Source organism: Lineus longissimus, chromosome 3 (assembly GCF_910592395.1).
Source record: "Lineus longissimus chromosome 3, tnLinLong1.2, whole genome shotgun sequence".
In the NCBI taxonomy this organism is placed as follows: domain Eukaryota; kingdom Metazoa; phylum Nemertea; class Pilidiophora; order Heteronemertea; family Lineidae; genus Lineus; species Lineus longissimus.
This window is the reverse complement of record NC_088310.1, coordinates 27,029,064-27,046,483: the sequence shown is the minus strand read 5'-3', so window position 1 is coordinate 27,046,483 and position 17,420 is coordinate 27,029,064. Positions and strand designations below refer to the sequence as shown.

At 40.4% G+C, this 17,420-nt stretch overlaps 1 protein-coding gene across 6 annotated transcripts; it reads left to right on the top strand.

Moving 5' to 3' along the window:
• Positions 1 to 675: 675 nt before the first annotated feature.
• Positions 676 to 17,093, top strand: LOC135484476 (serine/threonine-protein phosphatase 6 regulatory ankyrin repeat subunit A-like). 6 transcript variants are annotated; one of them, XM_064765994.1, is made up of 14 exons: positions 676 to 1,210; positions 3,435 to 3,628; positions 6,557 to 6,764; positions 7,499 to 7,754; positions 8,106 to 8,342; positions 8,526 to 8,600; positions 9,332 to 9,527; positions 9,723 to 9,856; positions 10,554 to 10,726; positions 10,971 to 12,444; positions 12,649 to 12,954; positions 13,420 to 13,641; positions 13,949 to 14,024; positions 15,963 to 16,102. In XM_064765994.1, exons 1-13 carry the CDS (start codon positions 785 to 787, stop codon positions 14,005 to 14,007), a joined length of 3,960 nt encoding a protein of 1,319 aa, XP_064622064.1. In that variant the 5' UTR covers positions 676 to 784; the 3' UTR covers positions 14,008 to 14,024; positions 15,963 to 16,102. The 6 variants fall into 6 exon arrangements, with proteins under 6 accessions (XP_064622064.1, XP_064622065.1, XP_064622066.1 ...); XM_064765995.1 differs by lacking the exon at positions 13,949 to 14,024 and adding an exon at positions 14,587 to 14,644 and having other exon boundaries at positions 15,960 to 16,087; XM_064765996.1 differs by lacking the exon at positions 13,949 to 14,024 and adding an exon at positions 14,587 to 14,644 and having other exon boundaries at positions 15,963 to 16,069.
• Positions 17,094 to 17,420: the final 327 nt, after the last annotated feature.

Here is a 17,420-nt window from a genome sequence, read left to right as displayed (position 1 = left end):
TTCTTGGCAATTTACCTAAAGTTCCGATGTCCACCAATTTTGCGGGGGAGAGTATTTTCTCATAAAATCTTTTTTCAGATCGAAGTCGGGATAATGTGACCTGAGCGCCACTAACGGTGCTGATATAAACTAGGCTGCTGAGCGAGTAAATTTCCTTAGTTTTTTGGCGGGAATGATTTGTATTGCGCAAGATATGGTCATGAGTGAATAAGCTGATCTGATAAGAGAGTTAAGTTAATAAAAAACGTTTTTCAAACATAATGCAAAAATTTGAATTACGCTCTGAACCCATGCGGGAGATAGACGGTAAACCGGATTCCGATTAATCGTTCCTATGGCCTGAGCATTTCATGATATGTTTCCCGGTAAGTGACTTGACGTAGGTTATATTATCCCCCACCGTCAAGCCATATTAATAAGCAAAGATTAAATCAATGTGCTTAAACATGTGCATCTGTAAAAGAAACTGAAATTGATACAAATTTCCAATTCACCAAGCCAAATCAACGAAAAAAGTCAGTCCAAAACGTAAACAACAACACGTGAGTAGGATCTTAAAATAGATACTGACACGATAATGAACGGAATTCCACGCCGTGACGTCAATTTCACCGACGGACGACCATGTTTGATATCCCCCACAAAATTGGTGGAGATTGGAACTTCAGGCAAATTGCGTGTTCTCGTCAACAAATCTGTAAGCAGACTAAACATTTGGAAAGTCTTCCAGAGTGTTAACATCACACACAATGAACTCTTATTAGTGTGAGAGAATAACCGTTCGATGGATCCAAACCAGGAGTTGTTAAAATATTCACATGCTGGTAATCCAGTGGATTTGAAAGCGTTTTTAGAGGAAAATTATGAAACTGTTTCTGTAAACTTCAGAGATGGTGATGATGAGGCCACGCCCCTTATCACTCTTGTGCAAGGGGGCAGAAAACTGTCCAGTGAGCAGGATGAGGACCTTTGTGCATGTTGTAGAATTTTAGTTGATCACGGTGCTGATGTTAATCTCCAAGATCATATCGGTCGAACTGCACTACATTGGGCAGTGTTTTACCACAAACCGGCCCTAGTATCGGAAATCTTGCAAGCTGGCTTTGATGCCCATTTGACTGATAAGGAGGGTAACAATGTCCTTCATTTCGCCATACGAATGGGAGCACAGGAAGTAATATCTGCCATCGTCAAACATAGCCCAAAAGAGGTTTGTATGCGGGCAAGTCTAACAATCCTTTTGGAGTTTAGGGGCCTACGCTGAGTTCCGACATATGTTAACAAACACAAACGGGCCTATATATGTCGGGTCCATGCTGATAATTGTTCTTTCCTCTGTGCTAACATTAGGCCTACATGTACTGTACATGTGGTTTGTCAGAGTTGGTAGAGAAACGAAACAATCTTTGCGTTTGAAAGAGTTTGCCAAATCTCACTGTCTTAGACTTGGGTTAATTCTGAAGTTAAATTCCCTGCCTTATACAAAATCATTGCATGTATGTTGAAAAAAAGTAGTGAAAGCCTGCAGACTATCCTAAAGTCAGAGATTCCTTTGGTATAAGCCTGCATAGGGTAGGCCTACTTTGGACTGAACAAACCTGTTTTGTTAGTGTTGAGCATTAACCTAATCGTTCAACCACAGTATTTATTATCATAATCACCTCTGAGCTAAAACAGGTAAGATATGACTGGTGATAGTATAACCTAACAATCTGTGATAATTCATGATAAAAAATGAATCGACTGTCTAGGCAATTTGAAATAAATCATTCAAAATGGGAGCCACTTTAACAGATTTGATTGAACAAATGAATTTGGTCATGCAGAGAAATTTTATGACCAATCATGTCTGAGTAAGGCTTTAGAATTATGAATATCATATTAAAATACAAGAATAAATAGACTTTATTGTCATTTGTGTTGGCCAATTACTACATGGTGCGCTTATTGTGCAGAAAACTGTTTTCCCGCAACAAGTGTGGGCCTCAAAAGTAGGCCTTGTATGGTGGAGTATTCAGGCATTCTGTTCTACATCACCGTCAGGCTATTTGTTAGGCTATTTGTTAGGCTATTTGTTAGGCTATTTGTCAGGCTATTTGTGTTAAGGATGGCTGACGGCATAGTACATGTATTAGACCTGAATTAGCCATTCACCCAGTATGGTTTCTATGTAGCTTTGACCATAAACCTATCGACATTCTGTGTTTTCGCATGACATATTGGATTATACTTATTTTTGAAAATTCTGTTTTAGACTTTGTAGGTATTTCTTGGCTTACGTGATACCTTGACAGGATACTCTGCAAAGTAGCTGGTATGAATATGAGTGCTGAAATAAGTGATCAATATGATAGTAGCAGTAATCTTAGTCAATGGCATATATGAATAAAGGCTAGCAAATGCTTTTACTTCAATTTTGTACAGAAAGGTCTAGTGTAACTGTAAATGAACATGGAGTTTTAGATAAAAGCATTTGCTAGTCTTAATTCATATCACCCAATGTCTTGTTCTGACCATGACCAACGAATGAGGGTACCCTATGACTGTCTGATAATTTGGTTGATCAAGTGGAGCAGACTGGTGAGAAAATTGAACATTGTCAGAGTTAAAAATAGCTAGAAATGCCTTGTATTTGAACTAAAATTTTGACTTTTGCAATTTTTTTAGAATGCTTGATGTGTCAGCTTGGATGAAATTGAAAAGTATGCTCAAATTGCGAAAAGCCATTTAATCCCAGTAAATTAACCTCGGCAATGCTGTGTAGTTACAGTCATGACTGAGCATTTCCTTTCAGTCCATTTCCCCACATGGCAGTGGCCTTTAACGATATTGGGCAATGCTCTGTTGGGCACAATGAAGATCAAGTGTTAGTGCCCTTCGAAACACTTCATTAAACCATATGAGACTGACCCAATCATTTATTGCTGCTTTATTTGGATCAGTCCTGGGTTTGTTTACTTGTTACCAATGGCGATGAGAGTAAGGTAAATGTCAGGTTGTAATTAGATTATCCTGGCTTGGTCCATCATTATTGACAACAGAACGTGATATCTCTATCACCTTACTGATATTTCCTGAATCGTTGGCATGCACTTGGTTGGGTGGTTTGATTGAAATAAACCCTTTAACCACCCCAACCCTACAGTAACCTTGCATTCTATTTTCGACGAAAATCTTTGGTCACCTGACAGAATGTGACCTCCGAACCACTGTATTGACAAGAAGGCAGTACACCCTAACAGCCTCATTGGAATGAGCTACCCTTCAGAATTGTAGAGGCCATTGGAATCGTTGCATGCTCCCTGCAGGTAGATAGTGTCAACAGCTGGGTGTCCTAAAGTCTGTTGAGGACATGACTTTCATTTGAAATGAAATAACTGGGTTATACACACGTACTCCCTTTCTAAAAACCTCCTTTGCTTTATCCTTTTCAGTTGCTCAGCTCGACAAACAAAGGTGGTCTACCTCCGCTTATTTACGCGGTGACACTCGGGAATCTAGAGATCTGTGAAAAGCTTATCAAGTGTGGCATCGATGTCGACCAGGTAGAAACGAATAAAACCAAGAGGACAGCTCTCCACTATTGCCTGTCTCAGAACCAAGAGGAATTATTTTGTCTGCTGTTGAGGTAAGTTGAGTTCGATATTAGCCAAAATATATATTTTTGATATCAGGAACATTGTAACCCATTCTGATGATTCTTTTTTTTATAGCTGTTTCCAGTCTTGAAATGACACATCTCATACAAATCACCCACCGTCTTTGAGAAACCATGTACTTCTCAGTAAGAATCCCACCACATGTTACTAGTACTGCTCAAGGTCCTTCATACCTGTCTCCTGCAATCCATAAATCGATGTTGTCATCTTCAAGCTCTGCATGAGGGTTATCACTGAGTCAAATAGATCGATACCAGTTCAGAGCCGTGATGTTGGGATTTTTGTATTTGTAGCTAATTAGTGGCTCATTATTCTGCTTCAGGAGATGCTTTATGGTTCTCTATAATCGGGTAGGAGATTTTGATAAATGGCTTCAGATGGCGTAGTGAGGGGTGTGCCATTTCAAGGGTTATTGTAAATGACATCAGGAGATAATGGAAGAATTTAATGGTACTCAGTTTTCCCAAAAGGCAGACAACAGTGAAATGTACAACCAGTCCGTCTCAACCTGCCCGTCTCAGGGCAGGGTGATATCAATAGGGGTTTAATTCAGTCAACCAATCTATAAACTCCCTGCCCATTGATGAGTTCTGCTAATTATAACCACCCTGTTCTATATACATGTAGTTGTTTGTTGATCCCTTCTTCGATCATTCATTTCAGTTTGTGGTATTCTATTGTCATTTTGATATGATTTGCGGATGTTATCCATGGATCATTAGTGCGATGATTAAAGAATCAATTAGAGCTTTATATCAGATCATTGCGGCAATGATATACCAGCTGACCATAAGGACATTGTCAATAGTGATTAGCCAGACACCATTACTGGCTATTTAGGTGCAGTTGTGGTCTGACCTTAGGACAGTATCTGTGTCACTTGTCTCTGGATCCCTTCATTGAAATCGGGCTATCATTTCAGACAGCTTACAAGAACTAGAGGATAATGGGATTTGCTGTTTTCTACCTTACATGTATGTTCCTCAGGCAAGAAGAACAAACTTTGTTGAATTTGAATATCGAATCTCAGGAAAGTGGTTTTATACATCACTTATGAAATTTCTACATGTCATGAGTTTGGACTCTGTTTGACACGCAAGATTGTCCCCAAAGTGTCTCAACATAGGTAGAGAAAGACACCAATAGCTTAAGGCTCTATACTTCATATTCTCAAAGAGATTATTCCATTTCGTATCTCTATATTTCATAATAGCCTTATGATATTCCTTTCAAGCGGGTATATGCCTACCACAAATCCTACAGGACAAAGGTTCATAGTTATGAGTACTGTAAACAAATACAAAACAAGCGTACAGTATTACTTCAGTGTAAAGTTTGCGGTTGGCAAACTTACTTGGTATAGATTCACTCTTTGCGAGTGATTCAACCGTTTCCTTCCGACTCCAAACTCAGACCATGCCAAACGAGCCATATCATTGTTTTCATTAGTTGCCAAGGTGAGATTGTGTACTTTCTGTCTGTGGTTGGATATATTTCATATTGTTGCGTTTGCCATGATGTAACTTGGTCGCATGGATACTCTTTTGGCCTTGTTTCTGTCATCATTGGTCACTTTGTTGATCATCTGAAGCTAAGACTAAGAGAAAGATGGAGTTGCCTAATGTCTCATTCTGAACCGCTTTATTTTCGTGAGCCGAATAATTTTGCAAAAGGGGGTCCAATCACAAACTTTAGGGTGCTTTTGATTATGGCTAATATCCTAGGTGACGTTCAGCTCTCCTCTCCATTGAGAAGACTAGCACTGTATTTTACAGTAAACAGCTTATAGGACAAAAACCTCTAACAGCTGGCATGCCATTGATAAGTAAGCAATATTCTTGATAATGTCCTTTCAAAAGGCAATAATCACTTTTTCCCCACAGAAGAAAATCTAATATCTGTCAGTGTGCTATAATGCCTTTATTATCCAATATATCAGTGTGAGTGAGGTAATTGCATGTCACGAGGTGAATTATTGATATACTTGATTTCATTTAGAATAAAGAATGTCAGGAAATGCTCATGTGATTGAATGTTGGAACCACTCTTCGGTTTGTTATTAAAATGGTTCAGTTTCCTTGATTGGATAGATCTCCTGGAGAATCATTCTTCATACCTTAGTCAAAAGGCTATATTCACTGTTACAAGTCACATTTGACAAGTCGGGCGAATTACTATCGTTAGCCATAGTGAAAGGGTTAAGGCTAAAGGAATTCTAATCTCCAAACTGTCTCGACTTCCTGAACTGTTGAATTTTCTATTATAATCATGAAGGGCCTTTAACTGGGAAAACCTGTATAAGGGCCATGGCATGAGTGAACATGTGGTGTAGTTGTGACATCACTTATAATGAGTTAATCTGACCATTTAAATGAGAAAGAATTGCATGGCAGGTGTTCCTGTTTACTAGGCCCATTTACATTATTGTAAGGATGACTTGGTGAATTATTTTAGTCAACATAATATACCCAATACATCTTCCCAAGAATAAATTAAGAGATCGTAGTCTATACTTGATTTACCGCAACATCACTGGAGGCTCTCTTAAGGGTCAAAGGTGCTCACATCGTAATGCGTGGTTTCCATGGAAACTCGCTAATCAAACTTTGGTATATTTCATCTCAATAATGAATTCCATCACACCTTGTTTATTTTGCATTCAAAGTTGTCAATAAATGTTTTACTGAGAGGATGCCAAATGAAATGGAAGTCTCTTAATTATGATCAAGTTTAGTTGGATAATGTGGTAGTCAACATTTACTTTTCTCTTTCATCCACCCAGTAAGACTCGGAGAGAGGTTTGTCATTAAGAGACAGAACATCTGTGGGTGAAGGGGCTGAAAAACAGCGGATTCTAATCATTAGGTACAGTGTTTCTCTTGTTTCCTGTTTTTCAGACATGGTGCTCAGGCCAACAAGCCTGACTACAGAAAGAGTGTAATACAACGTAGCCTACAAAACAACAATCAGAAGTTCTTTCATCTTCTCTTAGACTTCTGCCCGATGGAGGACTTGGAAATCGCCAACGGGGAGGGGGCCTCACCCTTGATGATTGCGTGTCAGTTGGAGAAACCGGATACCGTCAGAGAGCTCATTGAACACAAGGTAAGTCGATTTAACATCACAGAAACAGTGAACGTCAAAGGGCGTTGCAATCCCATAAGTCGTGTTTGTCAAGATCGATGCCTTCACCTGGCCCCAGGATTGTTTTCAGGATCTCTTGATTGCCCCTGACCCAGGGAGCAGCTCGGTGCGTTTTCACTCCTTGCATTTGACTCAAATTGCTTGCCACTTGGCTTTCAAACAATATGGCCCACATTGAAAATCAAATCAGGCGTTTGTTGAATATTTGATGCATTCCGTGTGAAGAAGTGACTGGCCGCCCCAACTCCTTCTGCACACAATCCTCCAATCAATAATCGCCTGATAACATGTTTGGTTTCGACGGTGACAATATTTGCTGTGGTTTCAGAATTGTCGATGGGAAATTAATTGTAAATTAAATAATCATTCCTGTTTTTTTCCACAACACCTGAACAATAAGACCTTAAAATGAACAATCATTTGCCAATTATATTTGCTGTGTGGTCTTATTTGTGGCCTGTTTTGGCAAAAGTTGGTGCTTGTTGCATGGAGGGAAGGGGAAGAGAGAAAAAATATATTTTCTAAGTTTTTTTACTTCCTGAAAATGATTCTATAAGTCATATGAAACTCCAAAGTTGTTTTAAAACTGTCTGAATGCTATTATAGTTAAATTCAAGAATTTAGATTTTACTGCGTGTTGGTGCTCTGAAGTGGCCGTTATATTCTTTACAAAACCTTCATCTCTCTCTTCAAAGGTTGACGTAAACACCAGGGACAAGACATCGAAAACTGCCCTCCACTACTGTGCTGAAAATACGGAAACAAAGTGTGCTGAGTTGGTTCTTGAGGCTGACGAGTATCTCGTCTGTCATCAGGATGAAGATGGATACAGCCCGCTGCATATGGCTGTGATTGCAGGCAATGTGGCACTCACCAAATTTCTCCTGGAGAAAGGTGCCAACATCAACTGTACTGACAATGAGACACATACAGCAGTTCATTGGGCGACAGGTGAGACTTGAAATACATACAGTGGAACATCATTTAGCGGACACCTCTGTTGGCAGGATGGAGATTTTGGTCCCAAACTAGTCATTTCTATTCAATTCAACCTCGGTAATCAGGACACCCCTCCATTCAGCACAGCATTTATCAGTCCTAAGGTCATCCTTAATAGAATGGTTCCACTGTCTTTGAATTGATTACTTGGGCGATGAGCACTTGTACCAGTTAAAGGTGACATAATAGAGGGAGATAATCATGGCCCGGCACTAATGACAGCTATTTCATAGACTAGAGGGCAGTCCCTTGTGAGGTAGGCTTTGAGTGCTCCCTTAATCCATGTGTCTCTCTGCGTTACAGTATGCGGCCAAGTGGAAGTGATGGATGTCCTCATGCAGCATGGTGCATCATTATCCACCGCTGATATCCATCAGGCATTTCCAGTCCACTACGCGGCCCAGATGAGCGGGGCTGCCAATGATGGTGTGGACCCCAAGGTGGGGCTGGAGGTCCTCAATAAGCTCATTGACAGGAGCGTTCCTGTGAACTGCAAGGATAAAGATCAACGACAACCATTGTTATGGGCAGCCAGTGCTGGTGAGTGTGGTATACTAATAGTTTCATGTCATTTTACAACAGTGGTAAACCAACTTTTGCCCCTGCAGGAGATCAAGTGAAAGGTAGAGGTGGGTACTAGATTCAGTAGTAGACTTTCAGAAAAACATTATGAGACCAACAAAATGCCAACCTGGAGTTTCAAGTAATCTGTTTCTTTTTCAGGGAGCAGTAAAGCTTGTTTAGCTCTCATCGAGGCTGGTGCAGATCCAGAAGCTACTGATAAAGATGGACTCACAGGTGAGTAAGTGCGAGGCATTTCATCTTGTCTGAATGATATCTGCTCATCAGTGAGAACTCTTGGCCAGACTCAGAATTTGTCCCAAAATTGTTACCTAAGTCTGTGATTTGAGTCACTTCAGTTTTTTATGGTGAATGTTATGCAGTGCAGTATTTGTCATGTTAAAACACCTAAATATCAACTAATAATTATCAGCTCAGTAAATCCATTGCTGACAATGCATTTTATGATTGAAATATTATTTTCAAACAATGCATTATATCAAATCACCCATCATTGTTCATGCATAATACATCCATTTTTTCCTACTGAGCACAAATCTCCCATCAAATCACTTCCTGGTGATTAGCATTGAGAGAATTTCTGATCATTGGTCTCTCCAATGAAAAATGAGAGCCCTCTCGTAGATACTGTAGTAATGAAAGCAAATTGGTCCCCAGTACATGCAAATGTTATTGTTTGTGCTTCCTCCTGTTAAAGTCACGCAAACTTTCGTGTATATCAGGTCACACATCTGCTGGCCTTCTTGGCATCTCCTGCTGGACGTTGACCTCACTAAGTGTAAAATATTTCACAATAAGATTGGTTCGTTTTTACATTGAATACCACTCTCCTGACTGAATAGAGACTTGCCATCAATCATATCATAAATAAGCCCAGTGTTGCCAATGAAGACTTATATTATGACTGTTTATCATTAACTCATCCAAGCGTTTGACATGTTTTTCAGCAATGCACTGCGCGGCTAGCCGTGGTCATCCAAAGTGTATTGAAGCTCTCCATGAGGCAGGTGCGAATGTTGACTGCCAGGATAAGAACTCATGTACCCCAGTTTTCTACGCTATCACACTTGGACACACCGACTGTACCAGTCTTCTTCTTAATCTTGGTGCCAACCCAAATTTCCAGGATAAAAGGGGACGAAGGTAAACAGAGATATTTAACTGTGTTATTTGAGCTGTACATGTTTTGGAGCTTAAACTTGGCACTCCCATCACGGTCACAGTATTTCACAGACAGAGAAGAAGCAGAGAAGAGAAGAAGCAGAGAAGAAGAAGATGAAGAGATGTGATTTGTGTTTCGTTCTTCTCTTTCTGATCTTCCTCCTTCTGTAATTCCAGTCCAGCACATTGCGCTGCTGCTAAAGGCTGTAACGATAGTATTCGGTTTTTGATGAACAAAAATGCCAACTTTTGGTTGAGGAACGCCAAGGGAGAATACCCAGTACATGAGGCCTCACAGTCTGGAAAAACAGGTAATGTCAGATTGGATCATTTGCCAACATTTCATTAGTTTCAATAGAACTTAGCTCCACCATTTAGAGATCTATCAAGGTCTATTGAACTCTATTTGCTTTGATTTCATTCCCTTTCTTTGATCATGATAATCTCTCTGAAACTTATGTAATACAGCATAACCTCTCTTTAATAGTGTCTTAATAGAGAGGTTTCCTGAATAGAGAGGTCAACTTGAATGGTAAGGACAATTTGGGACCAAAACCTAGTGTCCTTATTGGAGAGATGTCTGTTTAGAAAGGTTCCTCTTCACTGTATTGCCAGGGCATAAAATATGAAATGGTAAACAATACGGCTGGATACAGCGGTACAGATGGCTTACTTCTTAATGTAGTTACTCTCCATCTACCTGTCACAACATGTCATACAGATATCATATCAATAGAAACTAATCCTAATTGTTTTGTTGGTTACCATGGTGATGCGCATTATTGTTAATGAATATCCATGGAGTATTTGTGGACCTCCTGTAGGACTGGTCTCTGCCACCTCAATTGCATCGTAATTGATATTGGATCACAATGTATCATGGTTGAGTGATTAATTAACGTCTGCAGGGAACTGCCAGTAGTTTGTTGATGCACATATAGATGGCTGTCTGTTAGCCTTTAGGCTGAGTATTTCCATGGCAAGCTTCAGATTGTTGTCTTGTTTCAGAAATTGCCAAACTTCTGGTGGAGTATGATGAAGGCCAGCACCTGAGTAAGGGAAACCAAGATGGCCGCACGTGCCTCCATCTTGCCTGCATGACCAACAACCTTGAGCTGTGTAAGCTGCTGCTTGATAACAATGCGAACATCAATGCTGTTATGAAGAGCAAGTCACAGAAGGTAAATAGTTGATGTCTGGTAACGATTGACTTCAGGAGCAAAGCGGATTCTGATCAGTCTGGAACAGTTTGTTACTAATTTTAATTTGCCAGTTGTTAGATTAGAATATCATCACAATATTTTTGTTGCCTAGGCCCAAAGGTGGCTAGTGAGCCAACCTAAGATCGATGCAACAGGATTTTGGCCACAATCAAACAGTTGCTTTTCAGAACATTTATGACCCACACATTTCATTTGATTGCAGGAGCAGTACCTTACTCCATTAGATGTTGCCCTGATAAAAGGAAACACTGAAATAGCAGAGTACTTGAAGGCAAATGGAGCAGCATCAGGAAAGAAAGTCACCCTTCATGCTGCTAATGTCATTCAGAAGTCAGCAAAACGCAGAAATATAAATCGTGGGACAAAAAGTAATCTGCGGGTTTCACCTTCAGATTCTGCGAAAAAGAAGCCGAGGTCTAGACCAACTTCTGCTGATTCTAAACAAACATTGTCTCCAGATGATCAGAAGTCGAAACAGAATTTAGAAGAAGTCAAACCCCTTTCGTCGGACCGTACTGAAACACAGGAGAAGGTGGATCACTTCATGGTGGTGGCAGTGACTGCATCTCGTTCTAGTTTAAGGTCAAGCAGGGCAGGATCCCCTGAAGGTTCAAAATCTTTGAGCAGCTCTGGTTCAAAGGCCAAATCTGTTGGTAGCACAGGTTCCAGACCACAGTCGCCATCAGGGTCTATTGGGCCAAGGTCACCTTCACCATCTGGATCTAAAGGTTCAAGGTCAAAGTCTGCATCATCAGAACGGCCGAAATCTAAGTCTGATTCACCAGAACGGTCGCGCTCCAAGTCCAGTACACGTTCAGAATCAAAGATGAGTTCATGTTCCAAGTCGGACTCGCCATCAAGATCAGAGGTAAAGGCTGATGCAGGTGTTGTGATCGTACAAAGAGAGTCTCGAAGATCCAGATCACGAAGTAGCTCTAGTGGAGACTCAAGTTCAGACTCGTCTAGTTCTGGTTCTCAGTCCAGGTCGAGTTCGAGGTCAAGGTCACGATCAACGTCTGGGTCAAGGTTATCTATATGGGACTCGAGATCGAAGCCACATTTAAAGGCAAGGTCACGGTCAAAGTCTCACTCGGTGTCAAGGTCAGGGTCAAGGTCGAGGTCAAGGTCAAGGTCGTTGTCTCCGGTTCCGGGAAAGTCGCCATCGCCATCTCGGTCACAGTCAAGAAGTAGTAGTCCAGTAGAATCAATAAATACTGTCAATGCCTCCCCTGTTGTGCCATCAGAGACCAGTGCAACTGAACCGAGTGAAAGAACAAATAATACCAAAAGGACAGGATGTCCGTTTCAGGAACAGAATAGAAATAAACGAGTACAAACGGTTCAAGTCAAACCTGGGCAGGTTAGAGGAAAAACTGCTTCCTCTGTCAGGAGTGCGAAGGACAGTGACACTGAGTCTAGGCCAAAGACTGCTACTGGCAAGAAGATAAGGCCTAAAACTGCTGTTAGTAAGAGGGCACAGGAAATTGTTGATAGCGTACGTCAGTTTGAGGCTATCCGTCGGAACGCACAGGACTTGCACAGGCTGCGACGGATTCAGTTGTACCATGGAGACTACAGTGATCAGTTGATGCTGAAGAAGTTAATGGAAAGGCGTAAGAATGGTGGAAGTGAACCTGCGGTCCAGTCAGTCGATGAGTGGGAGCACTATCTCTGTAGTAAGTGTAAAGTGATAATACCACTGATCTTTAATCACTTAACATTTGCTGCTCAATTGTTCAGGCTGGTCAGCTATCACTCAGATTGTTGTTGTGGCCCTATAATTTAAATGAGGCTATAGGCAGGAGTTGGTAGTTTTCATTTGACCTACCTCACTCTTGCCTCAAGTATCCCTTTAAAAAGTATTGTTGCTGATATTTCAGATGAAATTAAAATTCTTACGAAAGAGAGAAGGGAAGATGGGGAGAGCAGACGGAGTGACAAGGCCGATGAAGCCAGTAGCTCTACTACGTTGGATAGCACCCGTAGTAGCAGTAGAGGAAGCCGCAAACAAGACCTCCAGAGGGAGCTCAAGTCAGCCAAGGAATCTGACCAGAGGAGATTGAAGGAACGGCCGCAGACTGATCAACAGAGGAGGCAAGAGCAAGCCCAGAATCGATTGAGAGGATCGTACAAGCCAGACTTGCCTCCTGAAGTCTTCTTGGAAGATACATACAAATGTAACATTTGTAAGTAAACATATGACTTCCTACTGCTTCAGGGCTAAATTAGGAGCTCTTGCCTGACCCTTACCTCTATTGATTAAGGATAGATCGAATATGTTAGATTAGCACTGTGGAAACATCAGCACCTTTCACCTCTCAGGCCTTAGTTTCGATTCCTTGTCAGTCTCGTTGTCCTCGTGATATAGAGAGTGACTCTCCGACATTGAAGGTTTCCTTCAGCCTCTCCAGTGTCCCTATTGTGTTTATTAAGCTAATATGTCCAAGTTGATGCTCAGCTTTCAATAAAGTTTTTGGTTATTCAGTTTGATTGCGTGAAGGCATTGTTGGATTCTGTTTGCTGGGGTGTTGGTATTGTTTAAAAAGACATTGAGCTTGATTATGTGGTGGCTAGGAAAATGGGCATATTCAAGGAAAAACTTAAGCTGTTTAAATGTTCAGGAAACATAATTCAATTGTTTATGTTTTCAGCCCGTCCAAAAAGAGTCCCCAGCTCATATTCCCCAGGCCAGAAATCTCAGAATGGGCATCTGCCGAAGTTGGCTGATGAGCCCAAGCGTCCTCATACTATGAACAACGCCAAGGCAAGGACTCCATCTGATCAACATGCCAAGTACGTTGGGTCGCCAGCACAATACAGGGCCAGACTGGCATCCGCTGGGTTATCAAGATATCAAGTAACACCAAACCAAAGTAAGTGAAGTGAATCGATTGCCCTTTAAGATTAGAGGAGGTGAGTCCTGCTGCCACATTGGCGGGAAATGCAATGTAGGCAACGTCCAACCAAATATATCAAATTAGCCCCTTTCATGTGATTAAAATATAGGCTGATCATGTTGGGTGGTCAAAAGAGTAAGCTTCCAGTGAGCAGTGAAAAGAAAGCCTGATCTGGCAATCAAGCTTGAGCTGAAGCCTATATGGCATGGTGTTTCTACCAAGCAATAGGCATAGCATGTGCTACCAGTACCACAATTTTAGGCCACCCTGTTCTCTCTTCTAGGACGTCTCTACTACTATGGACGACCAAGGAGTGCAGGCGTATTCCTCAACACCTATTGACCTGTGCTTCCAGAAAGGTCTTTTGCGTTTTGCATTAATTTGAAACTTCCATTGAATGTTTACCACTGATTATCCCTTTCAACACCTCGCCCCAAACTAAAGCCACCATTGACTAATGTCTTTGCCAGATTCTAATTGCTGTTGAACTACCTCTTGAATGAATCCCTGGTGGTGGTAATACTTCTGTTCATATAACCACAAAGCCATGATCGTCTCAGGCTGATGAACCTTTGCTCTGTCCTTTCATTAATCAATACATTACAATCCTTTAACATTGTTTGATGTGGTTCATTTACATTTAGTACATGTTCTTACTTATCCTGGGCTCTTGCTTATTGATTGGATTAATTTCATGTCCAGTGTTGTGTTTTTAACCAGATTAACCTTTGTTTATATTTTGACTTGCTTTAACTATTTATCTTTCATTTCAAATTTCACTCTGGGCAGAGATCGCTTTCCAACCATACTGTACTTACTTGTATGCAGGTTGTGAGTGCCCATGCCAGTAAGACATGCGAGGCAACAAGAAACCTTCAAAATTGTGTGGTATTTTTATTCGTAATGTCCGTTTATTTCCAGAACCCAGTAAGCGTGACAAAACCAAATCGACCTCTCCTCACCGATGACATCCACTTTAGTGAGTGCCATTTACTTGGCATGTCTCCTCGTTCATCTTTTATTGGCTCAGTTAACCCCTTCATTTCGCAAACCTTTCTATTCCTTGGTGGAATCCATTTGTGTCAACCCTGTAAGCAACTGAGGGGTTGATTCCCCCTTGTTCCCTTGGCAACTGCATAAACAGAACAAGTTTGAAAAGTCTTCAATATTGCAGCAATGTTGTTTGGGGAAACCAGCCTTGGGTAAGGTGAAGTGATACAATTATATAGTCTCGGGGCAATTATACCAAAATACCATCTATCCGAGAAGATGAACGAGTAAACGAGTAGGCTAAAACCTTATAGTCTGTTTCATGTACCTTAGATTACCCTTGCTCTATAGACGAATGTTATTTATCGAACAGGTTGCTGATATTTCATGGTGGTATACGGTAGACACATTGACATCTGTCATTTCTTGACTTGTTTACCATCATTCTCTCCATTAACAAGCCATCAGTGACCTGGTGGGGGAACTTCCATACTTTCCCAAGCTTGACTTTGGCCTCTGTCCTGCTTCTGTCAAACTTTCCTGATCATAGTCCAGATGGTACTTACCTGTTAGTCTTGCATATTTAACTTTTCAACCTTAAAAAACTATCCTGCCACCCTCAATAGAAACATAGCAGGTACCAAGGGAAAGTTTATGAAAGCTTACATGTAACTCCTATCAACTTTATTAGTGCTTTATTTCATAACCAGAGTCTAGCCTAGATGTGACATTTTAGTCAGCTCTGCTTGTAGAGCGGTAACCTCTCATGGCTAAGTCACTTTAGTGTTGATTGTGTTGATTAATCTTTGCATGCATTTTTTGAATGGCAATTTTCCTTTGAGGACTTTCAATCAGCGCCACGATCGGCAGAAGTTGGAAATTTCAAGATTTTGTCACCAGTTATGCATACATATACGACACTCGGCAGCAGTTCGGATTGATTCATGCACATGTGTAACCTGACCTGCTTCTGACTATCCTGGCGCTGATTCAGTGTCCTTTAAGGTGTGTTATGGATTGCTTTACATGATTTGTTATTTCTTAGTTATCCCTGTTTTGCAAAAAGAAAACTATGATTGAGGAATCGATACCCAACTGGTGGTATTGGTTGTCTCACCAAACACTACGAAGTTAGAGCTAAAATGTCGGCTAAAACAGAGGTGGTGGCGGCCAAGGTTTTGGTCAAAATACCAATTTTCACATGAAGAACCATCAGTATCGAGATCTTGGCATAAAGTCATGCAGGTCTAATAACGCAAAACACAATTTCTGATTCAAGTTAACTCCCATCCTTTCTTCTACAGCAGCCTGGAGTTCACGGTATGATGGTAGTTTACGACCCAGGGATGAACTGGTATTCGTCTCACCAAGTCTTTATGAGGACAAGCGCAGAAATAAAGCAACACAAAAAAGAATACAGACCTTATCAATATAACCATAAAGGAATACCAGTTGACGATGGCAATGGATTATAGCGTTTATTCCGTTACTTAATATGATGTAGTTTCATCTTGAGATAGAAGTATTATATTGAGTGGTTTTTAAGTACAATATGTTGACAAAATATACATGGATTATGAGAACTTCTATTAAACATTAGTAGAACTTTGTCTGTGATACTTCTTTTAGAGCTTGTGTGTGACGTAAACGGGCACATTTCTGTGAATAAGAATGTGTATTTCTCTTGAGGCATAAATTAAGAAGCCCGTTAGTGATTAGCTTGTGCCATACCATTTTTAGGTACTCTTCTCCATGACTGATGATATTGTGATATTTTGTACAAAGACTACACTTATGTGTTTCGATTTATTGTTGTTCTCTGCGTGAAAGATAAATTCTGCCCATGAAATGAATGATATTTTTGTAAGTTCTCGAATTTTTGTAAGTTCGAGTATTTCTTAATTTGTTACATGGATTAACACATAACCAGTTGATCCCTTCAATGTCCAAATTTATTTATTTTAAATTTGAGATCTTCCCATCACAAAATCCATACTGGTTCTACCTACAGTTGGAGATATTGACAAAATTTTGTGTTTTACTAAGACAGTATAGCTGCTCGTTTAGATGTGATATGGTTTCTTTTTACAGATAGATATATTTTTGTACATATAATTAATATATTACTGACAATGATCTCTTTCATCAACTTCTATTGTGGGCTGTTGGAATGAAGAAACAAGTAAAAAATCTCCTGCCACTTCGGGATTCAATCTCCTGACCGGAAAATGCACTTTTAAAGAATATTTGCGTTCACCAAGTGCTTTAACAGTCTCTACCTGTCAATTGAAATACAACAGGCAATATATAGAACAGAGGTTGATGAAAGAACCATTGTTTTTGACTTTTGTTGGTACTTGTGTGCAAAGTTTATGGTCCCTTATACTGATATTATCCATATTAGTCCGAGATTAAAGTTTAGTATATATTGTTAAGAATTTGTCTTATTTGTTCAATCTACAATAAAACCTCTCTATTATTAAGGACACCCTCGGGACTGAGAAGTGTTGTCCTTTATAGAGAGGTGTGCTTACTAGAGAGGTCAAATTGAATGAAACAACCAAGTTGGGGCCAAACCTAGTGTCCATAAAAGAGAAGTTGTCCTTAATAGAGAGGTGTCCGCTAAGAGAGGTTCCACTGTACATGAAACTTGTCTAGTAGATTTGGATGGGGTGCTCTCTAGACAGTTTTGAACAAACCAATTGCAGAAGATCTTCGTGAATAGATTTATTCAATTAGTTTTTCAAGTGAGAAAGGAATTGTCT

Coding starts and splice junctions, on each gene's coding strand:
- LOC135484476 (XM_064765992.1), top strand. CDS start 785: ATGGATCCAAACCAGGAGTTGTTAAAATATTCACATGCTGGTAATCCA. Junction 1,211..3,434: donor TCAAACATAGCCCAAAAGAG/GTTTGTATGCGG, acceptor TATCCTTTTCAG/TTGCTCAGCTCGACAAACAA. Junction 8,343..8,525: donor GTTATGGGCAGCCAGTGCTG/GTGAGTGTGGTA, acceptor TTTCTTTTTCAG/GGAGCAGTAAAGCTTGTTTA.